A 24,482-nucleotide genomic window follows, 5' to 3' on the forward strand; every position below is an offset into this window, starting at 1 on the left:
AATCAATGGCAGTATTCGCCGTACAGCCAAAGTACTAAGGCATGATGAGAAAGAAAAGATGTTCCCACACCACACTTCAAGACTCTGATTCTCCATATATGTTCTTAAAACACACCTACTGCCCATCCTTGATAAATCATTTTATTTTAACTGAACTATGGAAGCTCAATGCTAATACAGTTAGCATTAAACTAGCAAGCTCTAGCTAAAAAAAAACAGCTATGCTATTTACGTGCCATTCATTACCTCAGGAACTACGTCTTCCACATACATTGTGTGTGGGCCTGTTGTTAAAAAACACATGACTAATCATATTACCGCAATGCTAATAATTTAGCAGTCTCCGGCTGCTTTTCTTCATCGGATGGCAGGGAAGCGGAGCGAGGTGACAGACATGTAGCGTGGTTGCGAGAGGGGCGGTGGGGGATCTCAGACTTCAATGCCATGTCGCCAACGGCTACACCTGCCAGAAGATAGATAAAACCTCACTCGCAGTGTGTCTCCAACTGCCCTGATACCATTAAAGCTGACAAAAGAACCCGCCTATTAACAAGCCTCTGGGAATATGCAGATACTGCCGTAACCTTGAGTTGCGGTGGACAAACAGAGCCCTGTTGAGATTAACTGGTCGAAGAACCATGAAAAACCTCAATTCAATCAAAGCGCGTGGATTTATAATGTGTGACGTGCGGCGTTGCAGTCTTCCAAATTATTTTCTGTTTGGCTAATCATTAACTGGCTTTGAATTTCATCTCTAGCTAGCGTTTACATTTATTTACATTCATTTTCTTCCATACCAGCATGTCTACGTGAATGTGTATAATCTGTTGTGACAATTACTAGCGGAAAAAACACGGTCCAACATATGTTCTCCGAGAAACGTGGAGGCAACATGCAAATATTCCCAGAGCTTGACAGCTACTTCATAAAGAACACGTATTCACAAAACACCATCTATAAATACATCGAATAAAACAGATAAGTAAACCAAAAGTTTCAGTCAGTCAGGCGGCTGCCATCACTGTCATAAATCTAAATGAGCTGATGAGCTGCTCTCCTCGTCTTATGAGAGATTGACGACACCTCTGAATTTAGCTCTCACCAGATAGTGTGGAAGACGTGTGTGAAGCAAACAGCATTGTGCGAATGTGCGAGTGTTTATATTGTAGTAAGTGTGTGAGAGAAAGACTCCGGGGGAGTTCAGGGGTATGAAATACCGTTGTTGTTTACTAACTAGGGTGCGCTTTCTCACTCAGACACCTCCATGCTTTTGATCATAATTTAAGAGTGATGTTCAAATTATTATTAATGAATCAACCAACACTACAGTAACTACATTAACAGTCAGAACACCTTTCGAAACCACACAGAAACGCCCTCGCAATGACTTTCACAGGCAACGCCACTTACATTTTGTAGAGAAAATTTAAACATGTACAAGTCTATAGTCACGAACAAAACTTTCCCTGAACTCATAATTGAGGTATCCTCAGTGGCCCATTACATTCATTTCCCTCACTGTCCTGTATCTTCACACCATTCCAATGCATTATGCTGCCTGAGAGAAAATTGAATTGTGTGATTTTGGCTCATTTGATGGAAATAACTAATGGCTTGGAGTATTTTTATATATTGTTTTACTTTAAAAAATAAATGTGCTGTTGCTAAACCGAATGTATAAAAGATTGGAAAATGACTATGATGGTCTTTTCTCTCTATGTTTAGTCAGAGCTTGAATATGGAATTATATTTATGGAATATTAGGACTGTTAATAAACTGCACTAATTAATTGCTATTAATCTAATAATAATTTAACAGTTTATATTTGAAAGTGCTGAATATTACTGAAATTTGACTCCAAATTTAATCAATATATAAGATGTGATATAATTATTCACACACACATGCTTTTTGCCCTCTCTCTCTCTTTAGTCAGTCCTCAAGTATGGGATTTTATTTATGGAATATGTTAATACACTGGAATAATGGATTGCTATTAAACTCACACTATTTTTGTAGTTAATTTTGTAGTTTTGAATTTGCTCAAATTTGACTAATTATATTTCATCAATATAAAACAATTAATAGCATAAAAACAAATGCATCAATCAACCAACCATCAAACTACATTTTAAAATGAATCTAGGTCTCGTCTGTTTACTAGGTGACGGTTGGCTAAAGGTTTGCAGCTGTTTGATGTGTATGAGCGTGTCTATACAAGCAGCATCACAGTGCAGGAGTCTATTCACATTCCTAACCTCCATCACCATCATTTCTACACAACAGAATACATGTCCAGCTGAGGCAGGGAGACTAGATGAAAGCGAATATAAAGACAGGAAAATCGTGCAGCAAGAGATGTGAGCAGAATATAGTGAATGAGCCAACAAAGAGGGAGAATAGGAAAAAGAGGATGACATAAAAAGAGAGTTAGGGAGGGCCGGTAATTGAGGAGGATGTGTTTACTCAGTAATTCAAGTGAGAGACAGTGAGAGACAGTGAGAGAGCGAGTGTGAGAGAAAGAGAGGGGGAGACAGAAATTGCTTGTTACTCTCCTGACTGGATTTGCCCACGGTTGTGAAGTCATGGAAATGTAATGCTGCCACAAAGGATAAATCCTCATCAGCGGGCTAAACTCAACAAGCAAACTTTCTCTCCAGAACACCACACAAAAGGTTCCTTCTCTCTCACTTTTCCTCCATCCTCTTACAAGCATGCTATCATTCCTTTCCCTTCTTCCTTACAAGGCTTTGCACTTTAGCCAAATATGGCCAAGAGGAATATCCCGGGTTCAATAAAAGTTAAGCTCTGTTGAAAAGTTTTGTGATATGCTGCCAATTACCTCAGAAAATATTTTTGACTTGTCCCTCAGTTTGTCACAATGACAGTTATGCACTTATTTATTTCTTAATTTTTTTTCCAGTTAACGTTTATTGTATTTCAAGTAATGATTTTATTTTTTTTTACTAAGTTTAACCACTCTGAGTCATATTGGTTTGCAATGACATGTGAGTTAGTGAATGATTACAGATTTTTTATTTTATTATTATTATATTTTTTTTTTGCATGAACTACCCCTTTGAATGTCACTGTACAAATTTCAACCTTTAAACGTGAGTCTGCGCTGAGTGATGACATGACGGAAAACTGTTGACATGAAGAGCTGATCACATTCAAGGCTCTGACCTGAACTCGTGGTGGCATCCGCAGCTCACGAGAGATTTTCTCCAGAGAACGGGGTTGGATTTTTAGACATCCTACCGAAGCGCTGGTCTAATCTCATTTAGTCGCGGCATCCTCGTATCAAACAATTTCTCTTCCTGATAGATAATCGGAATGACTGAGCATCATAATGGCACATGCGTGGCTCTTGCAGAACACGATAAAGGCGTGGCTTGCTATTTCTAAGCTGATATGCATGAGATTTTGACCAAACCAAGACCAAATTAATAATCATTTTAGCAGGTGAGCTGTACTGTTTGTCAAATGCAAACACGTCGTCTTCATCTGGCTGTCAGAAGCAGCTGATGTCAGGAGAGAAGAGAGGAGGAAGCAAGATTGTATAAGGAAAGAAGTATCTCGAGCATCTATATTACTGTTGCTTATATTTAGGGTTAGAGAAATGCCTCAAATAACCCTAAGTGTTAAACTTGAACACATACCATATGTTTAGCAGATTGTGTTGCATACATAGATTAAATCACTTTTGAAAATGTCATTTGGTGTAACAATCAAGTAACAAATAATATCATACTTTCCTTAAACCTTGAATACACCATTATTCTATTTTTATTTATTTATTTATTTATTATTATTATTTTATTTTGGAGAGTCGCACCACATGACTAACCTTTGCTTGTCATAAGGTCAAATTATCTGAAATTTTAAGGATTAATTGGCCCTAGCATGATTAACCAGAATATTAACTATAACTATTATATAATTTCTTGTTTTGTTGGTCGCACCACATGACTGCTTCATTTGCCAGGAAAATGTTTTTTAAATATTAATAAACAGTGAAGATTTTGTGCTAACCTACTCAATAAGGTTTGTTTGTTTTCATTCTTTTAAAGTAAAAACCCTAAAAGGGACTTTTATGGCTATTATAAAATAAACAATATTTATAATATATAATATATTATAATAATACATAAAAATAATATTTATAATAATAACAAATACGTATTATTATTTTGTATTTATTTATTTTTTAAGATGCTTATCACAGAAATGTATTCAAATCATTGTATTTATGAACTGCATTTTTTTATGTATTTTTTTAATAAATGAAAAGACAGGTCATGTCATTGATCCTTATGCAAATGGGTCAAATTTTGGTTAACACAACCTCCTTGGTTACTACCAATAGACCTTAATCATGCTTGATGCTATATCGAATTTTACACGGATGAAAACAATGCTGAGAGTGATAGACTTTCAGTCTTTACAATGACACACACTGTATAAAGGCTCTAGATAACACATCATTTTCAAAACTCTCTCAAAACTTTCCAAAACTGATCTATGGAGTTTTTGTCTATAGTGAAAGTTTTTTGTTTGTTTGACATTTCGTCAGCTGAACAGTCAATATGTCGTTAAACAAGAGTTCAATCCACTGAACACACTGTACTTCTATCTCTCACAGCCATGTTTTCATTCCTGTCAAAAATTAAACATGGCTCTACCTTGACTAAGGTTAATGCTTGTTGCTGCATATTTGTGTAAATACACTACAAAATAGTGTAGAAACAATTTTCGCTCAGAAATTGCTAGTAAATTTCATAATCATTTTCCAAGAAATGGCAAGCAACACAATGATTTAAGCTTGAAATGCTTGAAAAACCTGAAATTGTATTCTGGTAAGAAGGTAAGAAGAAAATAACTTCGAAAACCTTTTTTTTTTTTTACACTGTAGTATGCACGCAGTATGCTAACTTCCTCTCTGTTGTTTTGGGGTCTATTTTTTCCCTGATAATTTTGGTACGCTCTGTCTAATGAGTGACTCACCGCCGAGGCTCTGACCCTGGGTTACTGTCTGACCCACTTACTCACCCTCCCAGGACTGATGCTCACAACAGTAACAGACAGCGTGATGACAGGAGGAGAGGAAGGGAAGATGACGGGGGGCTGATCACTGCCAGAGAAAACTCTGCACTGGCTGTGTGTCCTGCAGTGTGACTACTCCATCACAGACTGCAAATCTCCTCCCACAGACAGCAGAAAATGGCCTCCGTGTTAGGAGGGGACAGGGGCGTCATAAATCGCAGATATGCGCTGTGGCTGTTTTCAGCCCTTCGGGAACACGCACGTCTGCCTGTGATGTAGCAGTGGTATGAGGAAGAGGAGGACAAATCGAGTATTGGAATTAATGGGAGAAATCATAAAATTGACTGTAGGATTTAGTTTAAAATAATATTTACTCAGGGACTGCTAGTAAATTTCACAAATAATTACAAAGAAAGCACATTTAATTATATTTGAAGTTTTGAAGGAGAAAGACTGCAATAGTATTTTCGCTGAGTGGCTAACAGCTGACCATTCTGAAAGAATGAATGAACGAAGAAGTAAATAAATAAAGCAAGCATTGCTGGTCATAAGTTTTTTGCTATGGATGCTGGATGCTTCTTAACTAGCTTAACTAACGAGTAGGGATGCACCGAATGTTCTGCAACCGAAATTATTCAGCCGAAAATAGCAAATAAATCTCTTTCAGTGTTCGGCCGAATAAGCGAAAAGACCAAATAAATTGTATCGAACAATGACGTGATGCGATCAAATAGAGGCGCAGCAAACACGTCGGCAGTGTGGAAGTATTTAAAACTGTCTGAGAAAGACGCACAAATCATTACATGCATGTCTTCGATGAGAAGAGTAAGGGGTGGTTGTTGCTGGTTACTGTATGATGATTGAAATCGCGAAATGGCCTTAAACAATTAGTAAATAAACTGCAGAATGTTATGTTTTCTAATACACACACAAATTGCGTGTATCCAAACAGCGCAGCACGGGCTCGCTGAGCTATCTGCTTGTTAGCCGGGGTTCAAAGTCCAAAGCACGAGGAAAATCTGTGCTGAAACAGTGTCACTCGTCAGTTGCTCGGTAACATTTTTATGAATTTGTGTGTGACAATGCGATACGTGCGACAAACATCTTTCCAGATTCTTAATGAGAATCATTTATAAATCTGCTGTTGTCAACAAAAATAAGCATTGAGGACTTCCTGCAGATTTCCACCAAAAATAGAATCATCAATCAATATTCATAAATGTTAGTATTGCTATTTTACTGTTGTTCTGTAAAATAAAACAAAGACAATAATAACGATAATAATAATAATAAAAAAAGGCAAAATACATCTGGGAAAAATCCGGCCTTGTGTTTGGCTTCGGCCAATAATTTTCATTTCGGTGCATCCCTACTAATGAGTCTTCATGGTAAACCGGGGTAATTTGGAAGATTTCTGTGAGAATCAGAGTCTTGTGAGCAAAATTTCTGTGCCTGTGAGAAAACAATGGTTTTTAATGGTATTTGAAATTTATTTGATTGAATTTTCTTTATGGATTCTGTTAATAGATTGAAATGATTAAATGCTATTAATGTCATACGATTTTAATTGATTAATTATCGTAGTGAAATTTGCTTATATATCGTGTTGCACTACACAGATTTTGTCCAACTATATATTGTGCAAAATACAGAATGTCCTGCCCCCCTGTCATTCCACCTGTTGTCAACTAGCAAATCATTGCTCATAGGTGTGGTGTAACTAAAGCCTACACATATGCCTCACACAAACTGGAAATATGTCAGCAAAGGACTGAAAGCTGCAATCATCGAGCGACTTCTAAGGGACTGGCTGTAGCAGTCTCTCTTTCTTACAAAAAAGTCTCTCTCATACTCCCAGCAGAGAAAGAGACCGAGAATGCAAAAAAATACAGAAAGGACGATGTGCACATGCTAATATCTCATTTGGATAATGAGGCAGAAGCTTAGTGGGAGCTGAAAAGTGGAAGTCACTTCCTGTAGAGAGCAGAGCAAGCCTGACTTCACACTCCATCAGTCCAGCACACTCAAAACTCGCCCAGGTGCTCGCCCGCCGAGACTCGCGGGACGCGGCTGGGCGGCACAGACCCCCCCGATACGCAGCATTGAGCTTGCTCTTCAATCGCCTTGACAGCCACGTTGTCCTTGTGGTGAGAGTTTAATGATACACAAAATCCACATGTACGTCCTGCGGAGGGATGAATTATGCAGCAGGCAGCGTGTGGGAGCTCACAGTGTCATATCAGTCCGATTGAGACCGATTCCGCAATGACAAGCAAGACAAACAAATTTCACATCGCTGGAGGGATGTCACACCAAGCAAGACATTAAAATGCCTCATCAGGGTGGTACTCAGAAAGAAGGAGAGGCAGTGAGAGTATAAACGAGAGGGATGGAGACAAGGAAACAAAAAAATTATAATAAGTGGAAGTGACAAGGAGTGAGGTTAAATTCATGTAAGACTAAGACAAATAAGCTAATCTGAAATGAAAACTGATCCTATTTGATTGCTTCATACACATCCCTAGTCTTATTGTGATCAAATGATATCTTATTTCACTCATTTTTAATATGATTAGATGCTTTACAGAAGTAAAATGAGTTGCCAACACATTTACAACAAAAACAAAATATTGGAAAGAGCGTAGTCGGGACTTGATTTAATTCATTGAGATCTGATTCAATCATGAAAAGTAGTCGATATATAAAATCACAATTATGAAAAATAGTCCCAGTTGTGAGGCAAAATTGTAATTAGGAGAAATTGAAATTTTGGAAGTCAGTCACAATTACGAGCAATAAAGTTACAATTATGATACATGAAGCTGAAATTATGATAAAGTCGCAATTATGAGAAACAATCCCACTTGTAAGGTAAAATAAAAATTTGAAGAAAAAAGGTGGAAATTATAGGAAATGAAGTTGAAATTATGACAAAATAATGAGAAATAAAGTCATAACTGTCAGATACAACATCGCAACAATGAGAAATAGAGTCGCATCTGCAAGATATAAAGCTGGAATTTTAAGATATTACTGAAGGTAAGAATTATGAAAAAGAGAACCGTGATATAATGTAACAACTGTGAAATGTAAAGTTGAAATTATGAGATATACAATTTAAATTATGAGACAAAGTCATAGTTATGAGATACAATTCCAATTAGGAGAAATAAAATTGAAACGATGAAAAAGTTACGGGAGACAGTCGCAATTATAGTAATTGAGTAACATGAGTAATGAGTAACAATTATGAATTGTGAACCTGACAATACAAAATGATGAGAAATAGTTATATTTGTGAAATACAATTTTAATTTGGAGAAAAAAAATAGGAAAAATTCATGTTGAAATTATGACAAAATAAGTGAAAATGATGAGAAATAAAGTCAGAATTATGAGATAAAGACAACTATGAGAAATAAAGTTGCATTTGTGAGATAAATTTGCCATTTTAAGATATAAGTACCAATTTATGATAACGATACAATGGAATTTGCGAAGTCTGTCCCTCCCACCGTCCTCCTCAAGGGCCATAAGAACAGCAGGAATCATAATTCCTCGTATATGTGACCAGCTCTACACTCGCTGGGATTTGTATAATTGGAGTTTTGTATGGCGAATCAGCCCTTTGCTCCGAATCGCAGCGTGAACGAATTTCAAATGAAGCCTGGGTGATGTGAGCGGAGGCTATCAATATATTAAAAGCCCTGACGTTTTCATGCAAATGAAATGCCTCTCAAATGACTTCTTATCAATTCATATCCCAAGCTATCTCTCGGCTTTTCTTCGTGTCGTGTTTCACTTTTTTGGTGCCGTTTTGCCATCTGCAGCTCTCTTGCTTTTCATCCTTCACATTTTGCTCCCTTGTCAAGCCTGGGAGGACAGAACATGTGACAGGAGCGAAAGAAGAGCAGGGAGATACCAGGCCTTGACTCAGCCACTTATATAAAAGCCAGTAAACACCCTCCGTCACCCCGTCCCTACATTCACCCTCATGCCTCAAGGGCTCGCTTACGTTTCCATTTTATTCAATGGTCTCAAACGAATCCCAATATTGGGTCCACTCAAGCGTTTCTTCCAGCGACAAGCATTCCTTTATTTATTTATACTTTGGTTGGTGTGGCTATGTTTTATTCATCTCATTTTCACCTTGTGGTGGGCATTTTTCTAACTTCCCTCATCCTTTTTTTCTCTCCTTCTGGTTCTTCCTCTCATTTTGAACTTCATTTTCCGGCCGTGGTGTGAGGGATTGCTTGCTCAGGCGAGCGTGAACAGTTGTCAACGGCGTGTAGCGGCACTAAGCTAAGCGGTCTTGGCTTCTTAAACGGAGGGGAGCTGAGTCGCCTATGCCACATTAACCCGTGTTGTGCAACACGGCTACAAACAGGTGACATAATGGGCCTTCCTGACCCGGATGAGAGATCAGAGTGTCACTAAGTCATTTTATAAAAGCAAGCGCACACAGAAATGAAAACTAGTGCCCTATGATTTCTGCGATGCTGCACAGTCCATTCATAAAAAAGTGGATCATGGATTTTGTGTCTGTGTATATTAAAGCACAAAATAGCTGCTCTTTACACATATTCAAGCACACGTGTTTTTAGTGTCTGTCGTCTCAAAATACTAAGACATGAACTTTATCTCCAGGGCTGTTCTGAGAGTCACTTCACCAGCAATTCACCATTTCATTTGATAAACCTCGATGTAAGTCAGATATAAGCACAGAAGCAAAAATTTTTTCAAAACAACCTGTCAAAATAAAAGTTCAGTGTAATTTGACAAAATTGTGACATAAATACATAATCATTGTACAGCGGAACATACTTGTCAATGTAATAATAATAATAATTATTATTATTATTATTATTATTATTATTAATTACACTGTTAATTTTTTATCAACTCAATTGATTAGATGTTTTTTTGATTATTCAACATTTTATTAAACCATTACAATGGAACCCAGAAACATAAAATCAGAACACTGAATTTGGGGAAAAAGTGCCCTAAAATATATTTTTTGTTAAACTTTTAATAAATCATTGTTAAATTCTATGCGTTTCATAACAGACAAGGTCAAAACAAAAGTCACATTACTGTTTACTGAGTAGTTCTGAGGGTGAGATAAGCAAAAGAGACAGAGGAAAAGGCAGAACAAATGAAAGAGAGAAAGCAGATGGAAAGAACCACACACTTGCCCTCTTCTCTTTCTCAGGCGCGATAATTAGATAATTACGGGACCATCTTACACCACTCATTCTTACTCACTGTTCACATGCATATGAGACTAGCGATCTTCAACACTTCCCACACAAAAACACAACACACAGTTTGAAAAGACTAAAGCAGTCAGCACATAAATCTCCTCATTCATTTCTTTAATTACAGATCCCCATGGTTCTTCTGATTGAGGAATCTCTTGAAGGCTAACCGCTTCCTCAAAAATGTTAGACCTCAAGTAATTTCATTAGACAGAGCTGGAGGAAATGCATGTCATAGGAAATATACAAATAGTAACAGTAATGCAAATGAGCCTGACCTTGGTGGAAGAAAAAATTAAAATTAAAAACTTAATTAACAGATTAAATTAAGTTTGTGCTCATGTCAACCATTTTCCAGAGGAAACGCTAAAAGATTAGGCAATTTATAGAAGGTAGAATTATTTGAGTATGTTTTTATAAAGTTTACTCTTTTCTTTTCTTTTAAATTGACTTTATTATTATTTTGCTAATATTCAGATAAGTTACTTATGTATGCATGTATGCATGTATGCATGTATTTATTTATTAAATGTGACCCTGGACCACAAAACCAGTCTTAAGTCGCTGGGGTATATTTGTAGCAAAAGCCAACAATACATTGTATGGGTCAAAATTATAGAGTTTTCTTTTATGTCAAAAATCATTAGGCTATTAAGTAAAGACCATGTTCCTTGAAGATATTTTGTAAATGTCCTACTGTAAATATATCAAAACTTAATTTTTGATTAGTAATATACTTAAGACTGGTTTTGTGGTCCAGGGTCACAAATAAATATATAGATTCAGGGGCAAGTTGTCACCAATGTAATGCACTAATACAATATCTCATGGCCAAAACAAAGGTTTAATATTTTCATATGTTACCTTTAACTGTTTTTCATCACTCAAAACAAGCGTTTGATATTTTTGTATTTACACTAACATTTCATTATTTATTTTTGTTGCATTTAATTTATTTATTTATCTTTGTATTTATTTATTTATTTACTTATGTATCTAGCTGAATGACCTGTAACCCCGTATCCAAAACAGATGATGTGAAAATCAATCAAAGTTTTTGCAGATGGTTTTATTTCAATTTGTAGAGTCTTTTGTAAAATCTCAAAATCCTTTCCCTTATAACTGTACATTAAATCTAAAATATCTTATTGACTGGCTGCGACTGTCTCACATTTCACACACTCCGTGTGAACAGACAAACTGCTTGTCAATGAGAACTTGGTTAAGACATGCTGTAACAGGCTATTTAAATGCCGTTCACAAAAGGTCAACATGTTCAATGAACTGTATCTTTTTTCCTGAGCAGTAATGCTGGAAATGTTCAATAGCGCAATACCCTTCAAAGTCTGTGTCTACATTCAACAATAAACCAATAAACCTACACCGTGTAAAAAGAACAATAACTACCCTACTGATAGCTTACATATTCTGTTTTTTTTTTAAATCCTAATTGTGACATTAGGGAAACCGCTAGCACAGTTAGGTGGCCTGAAACTGAACCTAGCGTAAATTGGTTTAACACACCTCATGCATTCAACTTCAGCTATAAAGCATTCACTACACTTATCTTCAAATCTCCAGCGAGAAAGAGAGTGAGAGATAGTCAGCATGAGAGATAAGATGAAAGATTCAGTTCTGAAGAACTTTGTCAAAGCACTACTGTTAATCTACAGCGCATGAGACAAGCGATCAAATAACTTGACAAATTACGCTCCTCAGAGCTTTTTAAAAGTGTATCGTCCACTGAAGCAGATTTTTAATCAAGCTGCACTGGGTTGGGTCAGGGTACTTGAGATTCAACACAGTATATCTAGTGGAATCTACTACACCCCATTTGTAGATTTCCATTCAATTGTGTGCAGCGTAACCGCGTTTGACGAGGTGAATTTCAATGAAGCCAGATGTTTATTACTCCATGTCTGGGCACCGAATGCGGTCGTTCCATGCATGCAGAGCACAGGTCATATGGAATGCATTAGTGGCCACAGGGTTTGGGTAAATTTCCACCAGTATGAAAGACGGCTACTGCACATTCACTGGTTTTCGTGTGTTTTTATTTGGAAGACACTTCATTTTGCATTCTGCCCTGCCTGAATGTTAAGTATAATCCAGTCAGAAGCAGAGCAAAGAAAATCTGCCTGGCCTCAGCAAGGCCTGTCCATAGCTGTTCGGGAGAAGAGAGAATGCGTTTGAAGTTTATGAAGCATCAGCACACGCTTTAACTGAGCCTTCCAGTGCTAATGCCAATTCAATCCAGCGCAGAGAGAGAGAGATGGGGAAAACCACAGGAAAACAGACAGAGAGAGAAAGAGAGGGACTATTAGAAAGCACTCTTTATTTTAACACATATTTAGTCATAGTTTTTTTGTCGAAAATAATTCTTAAATTTAATCAATACTTTGTTATGTTGTATTTATTAATTTTATTTCATTTCACTCTGACTGACATGGTATATTATTACAGTCAACAAAACACACATTTTAGTTAAATGACGCATGTGTGTTTCTTTAAAGTTTCTAAACATTTCTTGATTTAAACAACACATTATATTTGACTATCAAAAATACAGTAAGACATCATATTATAAAATATTACAATTTAAAAGAACAGTTTCATATTTTAATATATTTGAATACATTTGAATATATTTTATTATTGTAATTTATATTTCAGCAGCCACTGCTTAATGCCACATGATTTGGTGCTTAAGAACATTTCTTAATACTATTAGTGTTGAAACACCTTCTTTTTTTTTGGGTGATACACTACCCTTTAACATTTGGGGTGATATGTCAGTACATTTGAATGGTTTCTGATGGATCATGTGACACTGAGGACTGGAGTAATGATGCTGAAATTTCATCTTTGCCATCACAAATAAATTAAATGTAAAATATATTAAAATAGAAAACAGTTATTTTAAATTGTAATAATATTTCACAATATTACTACGGTATTTTCAGCAGATAAATGCAGCCTTGGTGATCATAAGATAATTGTTAAAAAATTTAAAATCTTAATTATTCTAAACGTTTGACCAGTAGTGTAGATATTAAAGGGCACCTATTATGCAAAATCCACTTTTACATGGTGTTTGGAGATAAATGTGTGTTGGCAGTGTGTGAACACAACCACCCTACACTGATAAAAATCCACCCACTCCTCATTTTTTAATCCCCTTTAAAGCAAGTGGTTTTGATTCTCATGCAGTGTGACGTCACATTGTATAGGGCGGGGCCACGGGGGTTGATTGACAGCCAGTAAGACATCATATTATAAAATATTACAATTTAAAAGAACAGTTTCATATTTTAATATATTTGAATACATTTGAATATATTTTATTATTGTAATTTATATTTCAGCAGCCACTGCTTAATGCCACATGATTTGGTGCTTAAGAACATTTCTTAATACTATTAGTGTTGAAACACCTTCTTTTTTTTTGGGTGATACACTACCCTTTAACATTTGGGGTGATATGTCAGTACATTTGAATGGTTTCTGATGGATCATGTGACACTGAGGACTGGAGTAATGATGCTGAAATTTCATCTTTGCCATCACAAATAAATTAAATGTAAAATATATTAAAATAGAAAACAGTTATTTTAAATTGTAATAATATTTCGCAATATTACTACGGTATTTTCAGCAGATAAATGCAGCCTTGGTGATCATAAGATAATTGTTAAAAAATTAAAAATCTTAATTATTCTAAACGTTTGACCAGTAGTGTAGATATTAAAGGGCACCTATTACGCAAAATCCACTTTTACATGGTGTTTGGAGATAAATGTGTGTTGGCAGTGTGTGAACACAACCACCCTACACTGATAAAAATCCACCCACTCCTCATTTTTTAATCCCCTTTAAACCAAGTCAGTCTCACTAGGCCTGCCATTTTGATTCTCATGCAGTGTGACGTCACATTGCATAGGGCGGGGCCACGGGGGTTGATTGACAGCCCTGCATTGCTATAGTTTCCGCCCTCAGCGGTTGTAAGCTGTCCTCTATTTTCTCCGCGCTCGAGCAGCTGTAAAATCAGAATCAATCCCGATGCTCTGTTTGGATGTAAGACTAAACATAGGAGTCTTCATTTTCTCCCAACATCTGAGCTGCTGAGGAGTGCCGTTCGTAGCGCGGGATTCGTTTGGTAGCGTGGTTGCACGGCTCGGTCAATTGATCCGCGCCGATGCCAGGTCAGCGCGGCGCGAGCTCTGTTACATCGCGCTGTTTCGTCCCACTTTCAGTGCATTTGGCTTCCCATATGTACGGCTAAACACCGGTTCTCTCGCTCTCAGTCATGTTGCTTCTACCGGCTGTTTATTGCTGTAGATATGCAATGCGGAGAGACATATACGCGACGCCCTCTTCTGGAGATGGGGCGGGAATATGCAGCTCATTTGCATTTAAAGCGATACACTCCAAAACAGCTCTTTTTTTAGACACACCCCAAAAATGACATTTTCCAGCTGTAATAATAAATGATCTGTTGGGTATTTTGGCCTGAAACTTCACAGACACATTCTGGGGACACCCAAGACCAATATTACATCTTGTAAAAAGGGGCATAATAGGTGCCCTTTAATGCAAACTTATGTTTAAGATATTATATTTAAGATACATTCAATATTATACTTTTTATGATTTGTTTTTGCCTTTATTATGATAGGACAGATCAGAGCTGACAGGAAGCAAAGTGGGACAGAGAGATGGGGCAGGGAATCGAGAAAGGTCCTCGAGTCGGGATTAAAACTTGGGACGCCTGTAGCGCAATGGCATGTATTTTGGTGCACTGCCCACAAGACTATTGAGGCCGACTCAATATTATGTCTTATGTGTTACTGAATCATTTAAATTAATTTTGAATATAATTTTTCTGTTAAAAATCATTTTATTGTCATTACATTGCATCTTTCATCTCATCTTTATTAGTGTTGCCAAAAAAACAACAAATAAATAAACATCACACAACATTTCTGACACAATTTTGCTGACTGGATTAACGCTGGTAGGCAGAGAGACAAAAAAATGTGCTGGTCACACGCAAAAGAAACAGAAAGTAAGAATGAGAAAGAGAGCACAGCTGTTGAAGTAGAAATCTCCACAGTTTCATCTTCACAATGTTATCATCTCTTCCACACAGTCTCGCAGCTGTTGCGAGCTCCTGCAAAGGCGTGCCAGCCTCGCCACGTGCTTCACACACAAAACTCTCCTTCTCCCAGGTGCAGCCAGGCGAACAATGGACAACCGCTTACACAGTTCACAAGAAACCGTGGCAGAGACGTGGTGCTCAGAGTAAGCTGCGTCCCTCTGGCACAGACACAGTCTTTGCCATTGCCCCAACGTTGCCAGTCACGTGGAGGCTTCAGTTCTCACATGGGCTCTTTCAGAAGCGATGTGTGTGGAACTAAATGAGCGCAGAACACTGTTTTACAGCGTTTGAGTGGGCTGCTTTTGCCAGAGGTATCACTTCCACTCTTGCTATGAGAATGAGGCTGTAATAGCCCATATGTGCTCTTTCGTGGAGAGGTTTCCTTCTAGCCATGATAAGAACAGATGGAAAAGCCTTATTAGCATCTCGTTTGGCCATGCAGGCCGAGGTACAAAACTACAGGGACCATAGAGCTGCGGCGGTGAAAATTTACAGACAGTCAAGGAGGTTCCTGGTATCCTGGACTGACTGCGATTAGATTATGCCATTGTACTTTAAAGTCAACCTGAGCTGTTTGCAACCCATTTTACTTCTGCAACCTGAATCTAGACATTCAGCAATAAAAATTAGCAGGGCAGGACTTGATTTTATCCATCAGGCATTGATTGAAGTAGCTGTTATACACCAGAATGGAACCAGATGGTAGGAGGATCGAAGAGTAAGAGAGATTCAAGACTTCAGCCAATAAGAAAATTCATTTTAGAGGCTAAGCAAGCTATTACATTTAGATTACAAACAAATACAAACATGTTTGGACTGATGAATCAAGCACAGTAAGATCTGGAATGTGCATGTATTAAGACAATAAATAGAGTCCATTTTGATTTCCCAGGTAAATAGGGGGAAATGCAAACTTTTTTTTTTTTGCAAGTTTGCAAGTTTTCCGAAATGTTATGTTGGGTCCAACTTTATATTAAGTGTCGCTAATATCTGTGTACTTACATAGTAACTAGATGTGTACATAGTATGTAACCACAGTGTAAGTACATATTGGTACATAGTATCTACAGCTGTAATGTTTGTGTAACTACACATATGTAACAACCCAATGAATGGTATGTGTAAGTACAAATGTGTAACAGGACATTGGTAACAACACTTTTTGGTAATGAAAGTACAAATGTGTAACAGGACTAACAGCACTTTTTAGTAAAGAAAGTGTTACACTTTTTGGTAAAGAAAGTGTTACACTTTATATTAGATTTATCATGTAAATAGATTTACCATGTAATTACTCTGATGTTACACAGCAGCAGCCAGTAAGTTAGGCTTTACATATAAATTGTGGTTGGTGTCCAGAATGTTACACTTTATATTAAGTGAACAGTTCCTGAGGAGTTACCATGTAAGTACACTGGTATTACAGTGGTGCACCAACTCCACCAACTTGAGATCCAACTCCACTTTACATATCCCTAAACCTACCCATTTCCACCCCCTGGATCCCATTTCCACCTCTAAACCTACCCATCTCCACCCCCTGGATCCCATTTCCACCTCTAAACCTACCCATCTCCACCCCATGGATCCCATTTCCACCTCTAAACCTACCCATCTCCACCCCATGGATCCCATTTCCACCTCTAAACCTACCCATCTCCACCCCATGGATCCCATTTCCACCTCTAAACCTACCCATCTCCACCCCATGGATCCCATTTCCACCTCTAAACCTACCCATCTCCACCCCATGGATCCCATTTCCACCTCTAAACCTACCCATCTCCACCCCATGGATCCCATTTCCACCTCTAAACCTACCCATCTCCACCCCATGGATCCCATTTCCACTTCTAAACCTACCCATCTCCATCCCCTGGATCAAATGGTTCCAATTACTCTTATACATATTGTTGTTGCAGTGGTTATATAATTCCTGTTACACAAGTACTTAGTGAAGTGAAAAAAGTGTTGTTACCAATTTCCTGTTACACATTTGTACTTACACAAACCATTCGGATGGTTGTTTCATGTGTGTAGTTACAGAAATATTACAGCTGTAGATACTATGTACCAATGTGTACTTACACTGTGGTTACATACTACGTACACATTTAGTTACTACGTAAGTACACAGGTATTAGGGACACAATATAGTGGGACCTTATGTTGAATATGCAAATGAGTCATTATCTAATTATATATGCATTATATATATATATGTTTCATTTTGTTGACATATTAGAGTCAAATGTTTTTACAAAGGATATTTTGAATATCTCTTTTTATCACTTCAAAAAATCAGAAAATCAATCAATCAATCAATCAGTGAAGTTTGGTGTATGTTAGTGTTACTGAAGTGGAGATTTTTGGCTCTGTGAATGAGGAAAAAAAACTAATTCTGAGAAAACAGCCTTTAAAACTACAGTACAGACACAAATAAATAAAGAACAGTAAAATAAAATAAAATAACAAAATTATAAAATTATAATTAAAAATAAACCTAATATAAAATTAAAGAAAATTAAAAAATTAGTTTTTTCTTCTCACTAGTTTGAAATAAAACGTTACTAGTCTTGACTAGTGCATGACAAAAAAAAAAACACAAAAAAAAACATGTTTTTGCCTGTAGTGTCTTGCCTTAAAGTCATTAAGCCATTTGCAACCCATTTCACTTAACCTGGTGTGTTTCTGAGTCAAGATATTTATCAAAAAAATTAAAAATAAATAAATAAAAAATAAGGCATCACCATCAGGCATTGATTGGAGTAGCAGTTGGACACCAGAATGGAACCAGATGGTTATAGGATTAAAAAATGTAAGAAAGATTCGAGACGTCAGCCAATAAGAAAAGTCGTTTCAGAGGCGAAACAAGTTATTACATTTAGATAAACAATTACAAACATTTTTGGAAGCACAATAAGACCAAGAATGTGCATTAACCCTCTTAGCGCCAAAGTCGCAAAATTGCGACAAGACGTCATACTTAATCAAATAGACTGTAGTTCCTAATATGGTGTAATATCTTATTTGTATTCCCTACCACTATATGGCGGACATGTAGTACTTCGATTCTAGACCAAAATTACGTTACCTTCCTATTCAAAGTGTTTGAGGAAATAGCAGAGCAAGTGAGCTATCGTGTCATTGATGCGGAAGCAGTTCAGTTCATAGCGTGCGGGTAAGCTGTGAGATTTGTGAGAGAAAATCGCCAAATGCCTAATAAAAAGTTGTACCGTGAGTGTGTGTTGCAAATGTTATTCAACGATTCTGACTCTGAAAGGGAATATTTGCCTTTTGGAAATGACGATCGGTCGTCTAATAATCGGACTTCTCCCGGTACATCTTTGCAGCGCAATGGTGCCGCCGTGCAAGGTGAGAGTGTTCACGAAGCACAAACAAGTGATCATTTCGACCCTTTGCCCAACGGGGATGGGGGTGGCAGGGCAATATCTATTATTTCCTGAATATTACTGATGAACTGATCAAACAGTAGGCTACTGTTAACATGCGTTTTACTACTATATAGTATAGTAATACAGTAATAATTTAGTACTTTTTCCTGTTTTATTGTTGGTTTCCTCTTTTCTGATCAGTTGGAATGAGGATAAAAAGACATGCAAATAAGTTCAAACATCCATTCAATATCTATTATTTCCTGAATAGTATGACATTCAAGAGGGTGATGACGTCATAATATGCAAATTAGATGAGTATATTTACACCCCACATAAACTTTCGGTCATGCCCAACATTTTTCTAATTTACATTAGATCTCTATCTTTAAGCCCTTTCAAGCCACAAACTTTTGAAATCTTGATGTCAAAATCCCGCATTTTTCCAAAAAACCCTGGCGCCTAAAGGGTTAAGAAAGTAAATATAGGGTCCATTTTGATTTCATGTTGACTTTAAAACAAAATATTCTGCAGTGACTACAGTCCTCAATGCATTGTGCGTAGGCCGAACATCTCAGTCACGGTTATTAATGAAATACTCACAGGAATGTGAATGAGATTAATATGGAGTCGTAAAGGGAGAACAGCTGCTGCCATGGAAGTTGTGACTACAAATAAAACTATAATGAACTCATAAAAAAGGCATGATGAAATTGAAAGATTCAACACTGCAGATGAGTACAGCGTATAGAATATTTAAAGCCGCAGTGTGTCATTTCTGCACCACTGGTGGCACCAGACCAGGTAGCCTCAAACTCACCTCACTGTTTGAGCCAGAAGTTGGCAAGTTGAACACCACAGTGTTTACACTCCCTGCAAACAATTACCTGCAACTGTCTTGCACAAAAATGAAAAAAAAAATAATAATAATAATAAAAATACACATATGAAATACATCACACCAACAATCCCTCTTCATAAGTATCATTTGGATACTTCAATATCTGTGAGCTCTCCCACAAACAGAGAGGGAGAGAGACAGACGTTCAACGACCTCCGGATGGAATGATCCATCAAAGGATAGATGTTGCCATAGAGGAGGGATCTATCATCAATGGGCACATGCAATGCGGAAACAATCCCCAGGCATTGCCAAACAGAGGTCGGATAGAACAAATAAGGCTTTCAGTGCATGTTCTGCTGGCGACCTTTGGACAGCGAGAAGGAGAGAGGAGACGTGCAACTTTACGAAAATTATGTTTTCTGAAGAGAAACTTCCATCTGTACAGAAACGAGGGGATGTGAACTCATATGGAAATGTTTCACAAATGGGATGTACTTAATAGCTTGAGTGTTTCTCCAAAAGAGAAAATGGATGCTTTTGATAAAGTTTCCTGCTTCCCATATTTTTTTTTCCTAAGAAAATGACTATATTAATCTCACAAGCATGTTCAGAAGAGATCCCATTCCATAAAATAGCAGATATTGCAAATTAACTGAAACTCCAAACTTAAAGGGGTCATATGACGTTGCTAAAAAAGAACATTATTTTGTGTATTTGGTGTAATGAAATGTGTTTATGTGGTTTAAGTTGAAAAAAAACACATTATTTTCCACATACTGTACATTATTGTTTTTTCCTCTATGCCCCGCCTTTCTGAAACGCGTAAATTTTTACAAAGCTCATCGTTCTGAAAAGCGAGGTGTGCTCTGATTGGCCAGCTATCCAGTGTGTTGTGATTGACTGAATACCTTCAAGTCTGCATTTGTGATCAGAGAAACGACAAACAACAAGCACTACTCAACACTGCTCAAAACTCGCGTTTGAATCATCAGTGGCAATCTATTCACAAACAGCTTGTAACACTCCCAAGGAGAAAGGAAAACTTGAAATCGCATCATATGACCCCTTTAATAATAAAAAAAATCGTCATCTTTATACCTGTACACTATTGGCATTCATTTTACACTTCTTTTCTCTTAACCATGTAAAGCCTCCCCCCCCCAAATAGAATAGTTTTATTGAATTAGACTAAACTAAACTAAACTAAAATTTGCATGTGTTTTTTGTTGAGTATCATATTTGATACATGAGGATTTTTATGGCTCATATAGTATTAAATAAAACAATACGAAAATCATAATCAAGGAAAACACACACACACACACACACACAAAGACCATTCTAATTTTGACAAAACGTACTACTTAATGTCAGTTGTCACTCTACATCTCCCAATAATAAGTCTTAGTAAGATGATTTTTAAATGCTTAAGTTTTATGATCAAAGTTCTGTAGTTTTCATCATCGGGGGACAAAATATACTGTATATTGTGAAGAATGCAATACAATGATAATGTTATGGATAATAAATTAAACCTAAGTTGACTCTGTCCAGTAAGTGTTCATCTTGAAATATTACTAACAATATAAAAGTATTTACTTTGAAAAATAAGCTAAGATTTCACTGCAAAAAGACACGTGTACCACATCCTGAAGGGGTCGTTTTTTTTTATTATACTAAACGATCTGTACTTGCTCAAATGAAAATCTCCTGGAGAAACATCTAAGACAAAGTTGAGACTTGTGTGAAATATAATAGATAAACTATAAACAAGCAATACAATTTACCACTGCAAAGTACCAAAGTTCTGTAAACTCACATCGTGACCTACTGCTGAACTCTCACCATTTCCTGCACTGCCGTTTTGAAAACGATCAACAGCATCTCTTCCAAAAGCAGACGTGCTCTATACATATAAGTGGCGGACATTTCCCGCCTGCAGAATATTTTCCTTCACCACTCCTCATTCAATATCAGCCATTCAGACTTCCATTAATGCATTGCTTGTGCCTGCGGAGCGTATCATCAAAACCTGCCACGGAATGAGATGACATCACCACATCCACAACACATCACCAGAAACTCCAGCTGAGACGCGGCGGGATGACGAAGGTCTGAAAGTTTAGACGCAAACACACCCACGCACACAAATAAATGCAATGACGGAGAAAAGCCAAGCCGTCGACTCCAGCGTGCAAAGCTATGCATGTTAGAAGCTCCCCGTTGAAGCAGGCGTACAAGCTATTATCAGAACAAAACTGCAGAAGCCTCCGCTCTCTTCAAATATTGGACCAATTTTGAGGTTCTGCTCGGCAATCTAGAGCAGCATGACCTCCTTTAATTGTCGTCTTTTGTTCTTAATGTATTGCAAAGCCTGAAAGAGCGAACTACAGGTGTTTGATATGACAATTAGAGTGAAGGCAGAGGAGCGGCTCCAGTTTTGCTCTGTTTTCGTTTGTAGTTCTTGTTTTCACCCAAGTAAAGGCGGAGAAGACGGAGAAGATGTGGTGAGGCGAAAGTAGCTTGGAGAAATGTGAGTTTGTTGCAAAGTGCCTGTGATCAATACTAAAGAGGCAACAAAACTGTGATGCTATTTTGGGGAGAAAATGACAGAGTGCTTTATTCTGTATCTGAGCATCTGTCTGTGTGTGAGTGAATTTTGTGGCTGCTTGGCAGCGTAGCCTGATGTGTGATGTGACTGTGAGCAATTAAAGAAAAGGAAATGACAGCAATTTCTTCTTCTTCAATGTCAGGTCGTACCGTAGGTAGGAGGCCAACCTCCAGAAATGCAGCAGTGCAAAAAAAAATGCAGGCTTCAACATGCACAAAACGTATTTAGACACTAAAGCCACACGTCAAATGTTTGAATGTCATTTGCATTAGATAATAAACTAACAAATCAAATAGCAGTTGTTTTAAAAACAGCACAATTACACTTTGTTTAACCATTGGATTACAAATTAAATAAAAATAACTTTCTGACTGTCAATCAATTTTGGATTAAGAGACAGGCAAATGCCTTTTTATTTAGACTGCCAAAGGAAAATTACATCTGAATTATGTCAATCTTATATAGTGAAGAAAACCAATTAAATATAATCCAATTTTATTTTATTGCTGTTTTTTTTTCTTTCATTTTGAGATTTATTGTAATTTATTTTGTTGACATAAAAAAAATGAATATACTTTATAGAGAATATACATTTATAAAATATAAATAAATATACTTTTCTGGAGAAAAACAAGAGAACAAAGAACTAACAAAAAGTTTTTTTTATATATATATTTATTTATTTATTTATTTATTATTCAGTGATCATCAGTGCTCCATTGCATCAAAACGTTCAAAAACCCTTGGCTTTAGTGTTCAAATACTTTTTGTAGCCACTGTATCTGTGTGTTTGATGAAGAGTGTTCAACGAAATTGTAAATGAGCTCGTAAAATAAAGAATTCTTATTGTAATTCTCTTTTTACTGTTCAATTCCTACAAAACTCACATTTCTGGAGCTACAATCACCAGATTAAAGCTTTTCCAGCACCAACACACGCACTTGATAACTCAGATAAGCATCCGTAACTTACCCGTCACGTTGACCTCTACCAGTCCAGAGCGTGTGCCGATGTTATTGGTGGCGTCGCAGACGTACGTCCCTCCGAACTCATAGGTCACCGGGCCTTTGAAGAACAGGGTGTTGTTCTTGATTTCAATATTGTTGGGAAGCGATCCATTCAACCTGAGAAAAACAGACAGATAATATTTTTTAGCTGACCCGTATGGAAACAGAGTTGGCTGGGAGACAACACCAACTCACATTGGGTAAGACTGGGATGGTAGGGTAATATCAGTAGACCAACTGTTACTATGAGGACAGATTCAATCTTCTTTGTTAAAACAAACATACCAAGCATACCAAGAACTGCACATCTCAAACCGGCAGACGTGAAGGGTGGTACTACAAAACGAGTGAACGGGCCCTTACAGGCCTGAATGTTGCCCCAGGAAAGAGGGAGTAATTTGAAATGGTCAAAACAAACAAAGACATACAGCAGAGATGTCACGTGGAAAAAATTTGTTGTTTTGCTGCCACTCTTTCGGTTCTGGGCTGCTGCACCTGACGCTGGATCCCAAGTGATCAAGATAAACCGATCAAGAAAAATATGGAGTCTGACTTACAATGTGGCTACACTTAGACTTTAACTGTAGTGTCCTAATTCTGGACTCTTCATGGTTCAACTGCCCCGCGGGTCTAGACCTGCCTCATTCTTCTTCTAAAGTTCGACAGAGGTCACAATCTCTGGCAGATGTTCTTGTGGCAGATGTTCTCTTTGCCTCTTATCAGAGAACATTATAACGATGCCTCCCCAGGTACCAGACACCTTCAGATCATCTTGTTCCCACTTAACAAGTTCCTTCCTTCCATCTCAATGACATCCGGTGGTGTCTTTCAGGGTCTGGTTGACTGGTGGTGTCTAGGGTTGGGAATCGAAAATCAATTCCGATTCCAGAATCGGATACTTAAGGTCAGGAATTGGATACTTGTTGTCAAATTAAAATTTAGATTCCGCCTATCGATTCCTATGTGCTTTTTTTTTCTTCATCTGTGAGGACCGGACCTATCGATCTGCAAGGACCTTGCTCGCTAACCTAAGTGCTCCAAAGTTTGGCTACATTTGCGATCAGTAGCCAAAAAAGCTAAGTATAATATCTGTGATAGCTAAACATGTTGCAAGAGAGGTGTCACCACCAACATGACAAAGCACTTTAATTTAATAGAT

The 24,482-nt window shown here is 37.3% G+C and overlaps 1 protein-coding gene across 4 annotated transcripts in view; it reads right to left on the reverse strand.

Moving 5' to 3' along the window:
* nectin1b (nectin cell adhesion molecule 1b) overlaps positions 1 to 24,482 on the reverse strand; it is a 229,683-nt gene that overhangs the window by 121,565 nt on the left and 83,636 nt on the right. For all 4 annotated transcript variants that reach the window (XM_016575742.1, XM_016575743.1, XM_016575745.1 and 1 more), the window contains exon 5: positions 23,289 to 23,440. In XM_016575742.1, the coding sequence (XP_016431228.1) occupies positions 23,289 to 23,440 (152 nt within the window). The remainder of the gene's footprint in view (positions 1 to 23,288; positions 23,441 to 24,482) is intronic.

Source organism: Sinocyclocheilus rhinocerous, unplaced genomic scaffold, assembly GCF_001515625.1.
Source record: "Sinocyclocheilus rhinocerous isolate Xijiao unplaced genomic scaffold, SAMN03320098_v1.1 scaffold82, whole genome shotgun sequence".
Classification (NCBI taxonomy): Eukaryota; Metazoa; Chordata; class Actinopteri; order Cypriniformes; family Cyprinidae; genus Sinocyclocheilus; species Sinocyclocheilus rhinocerous.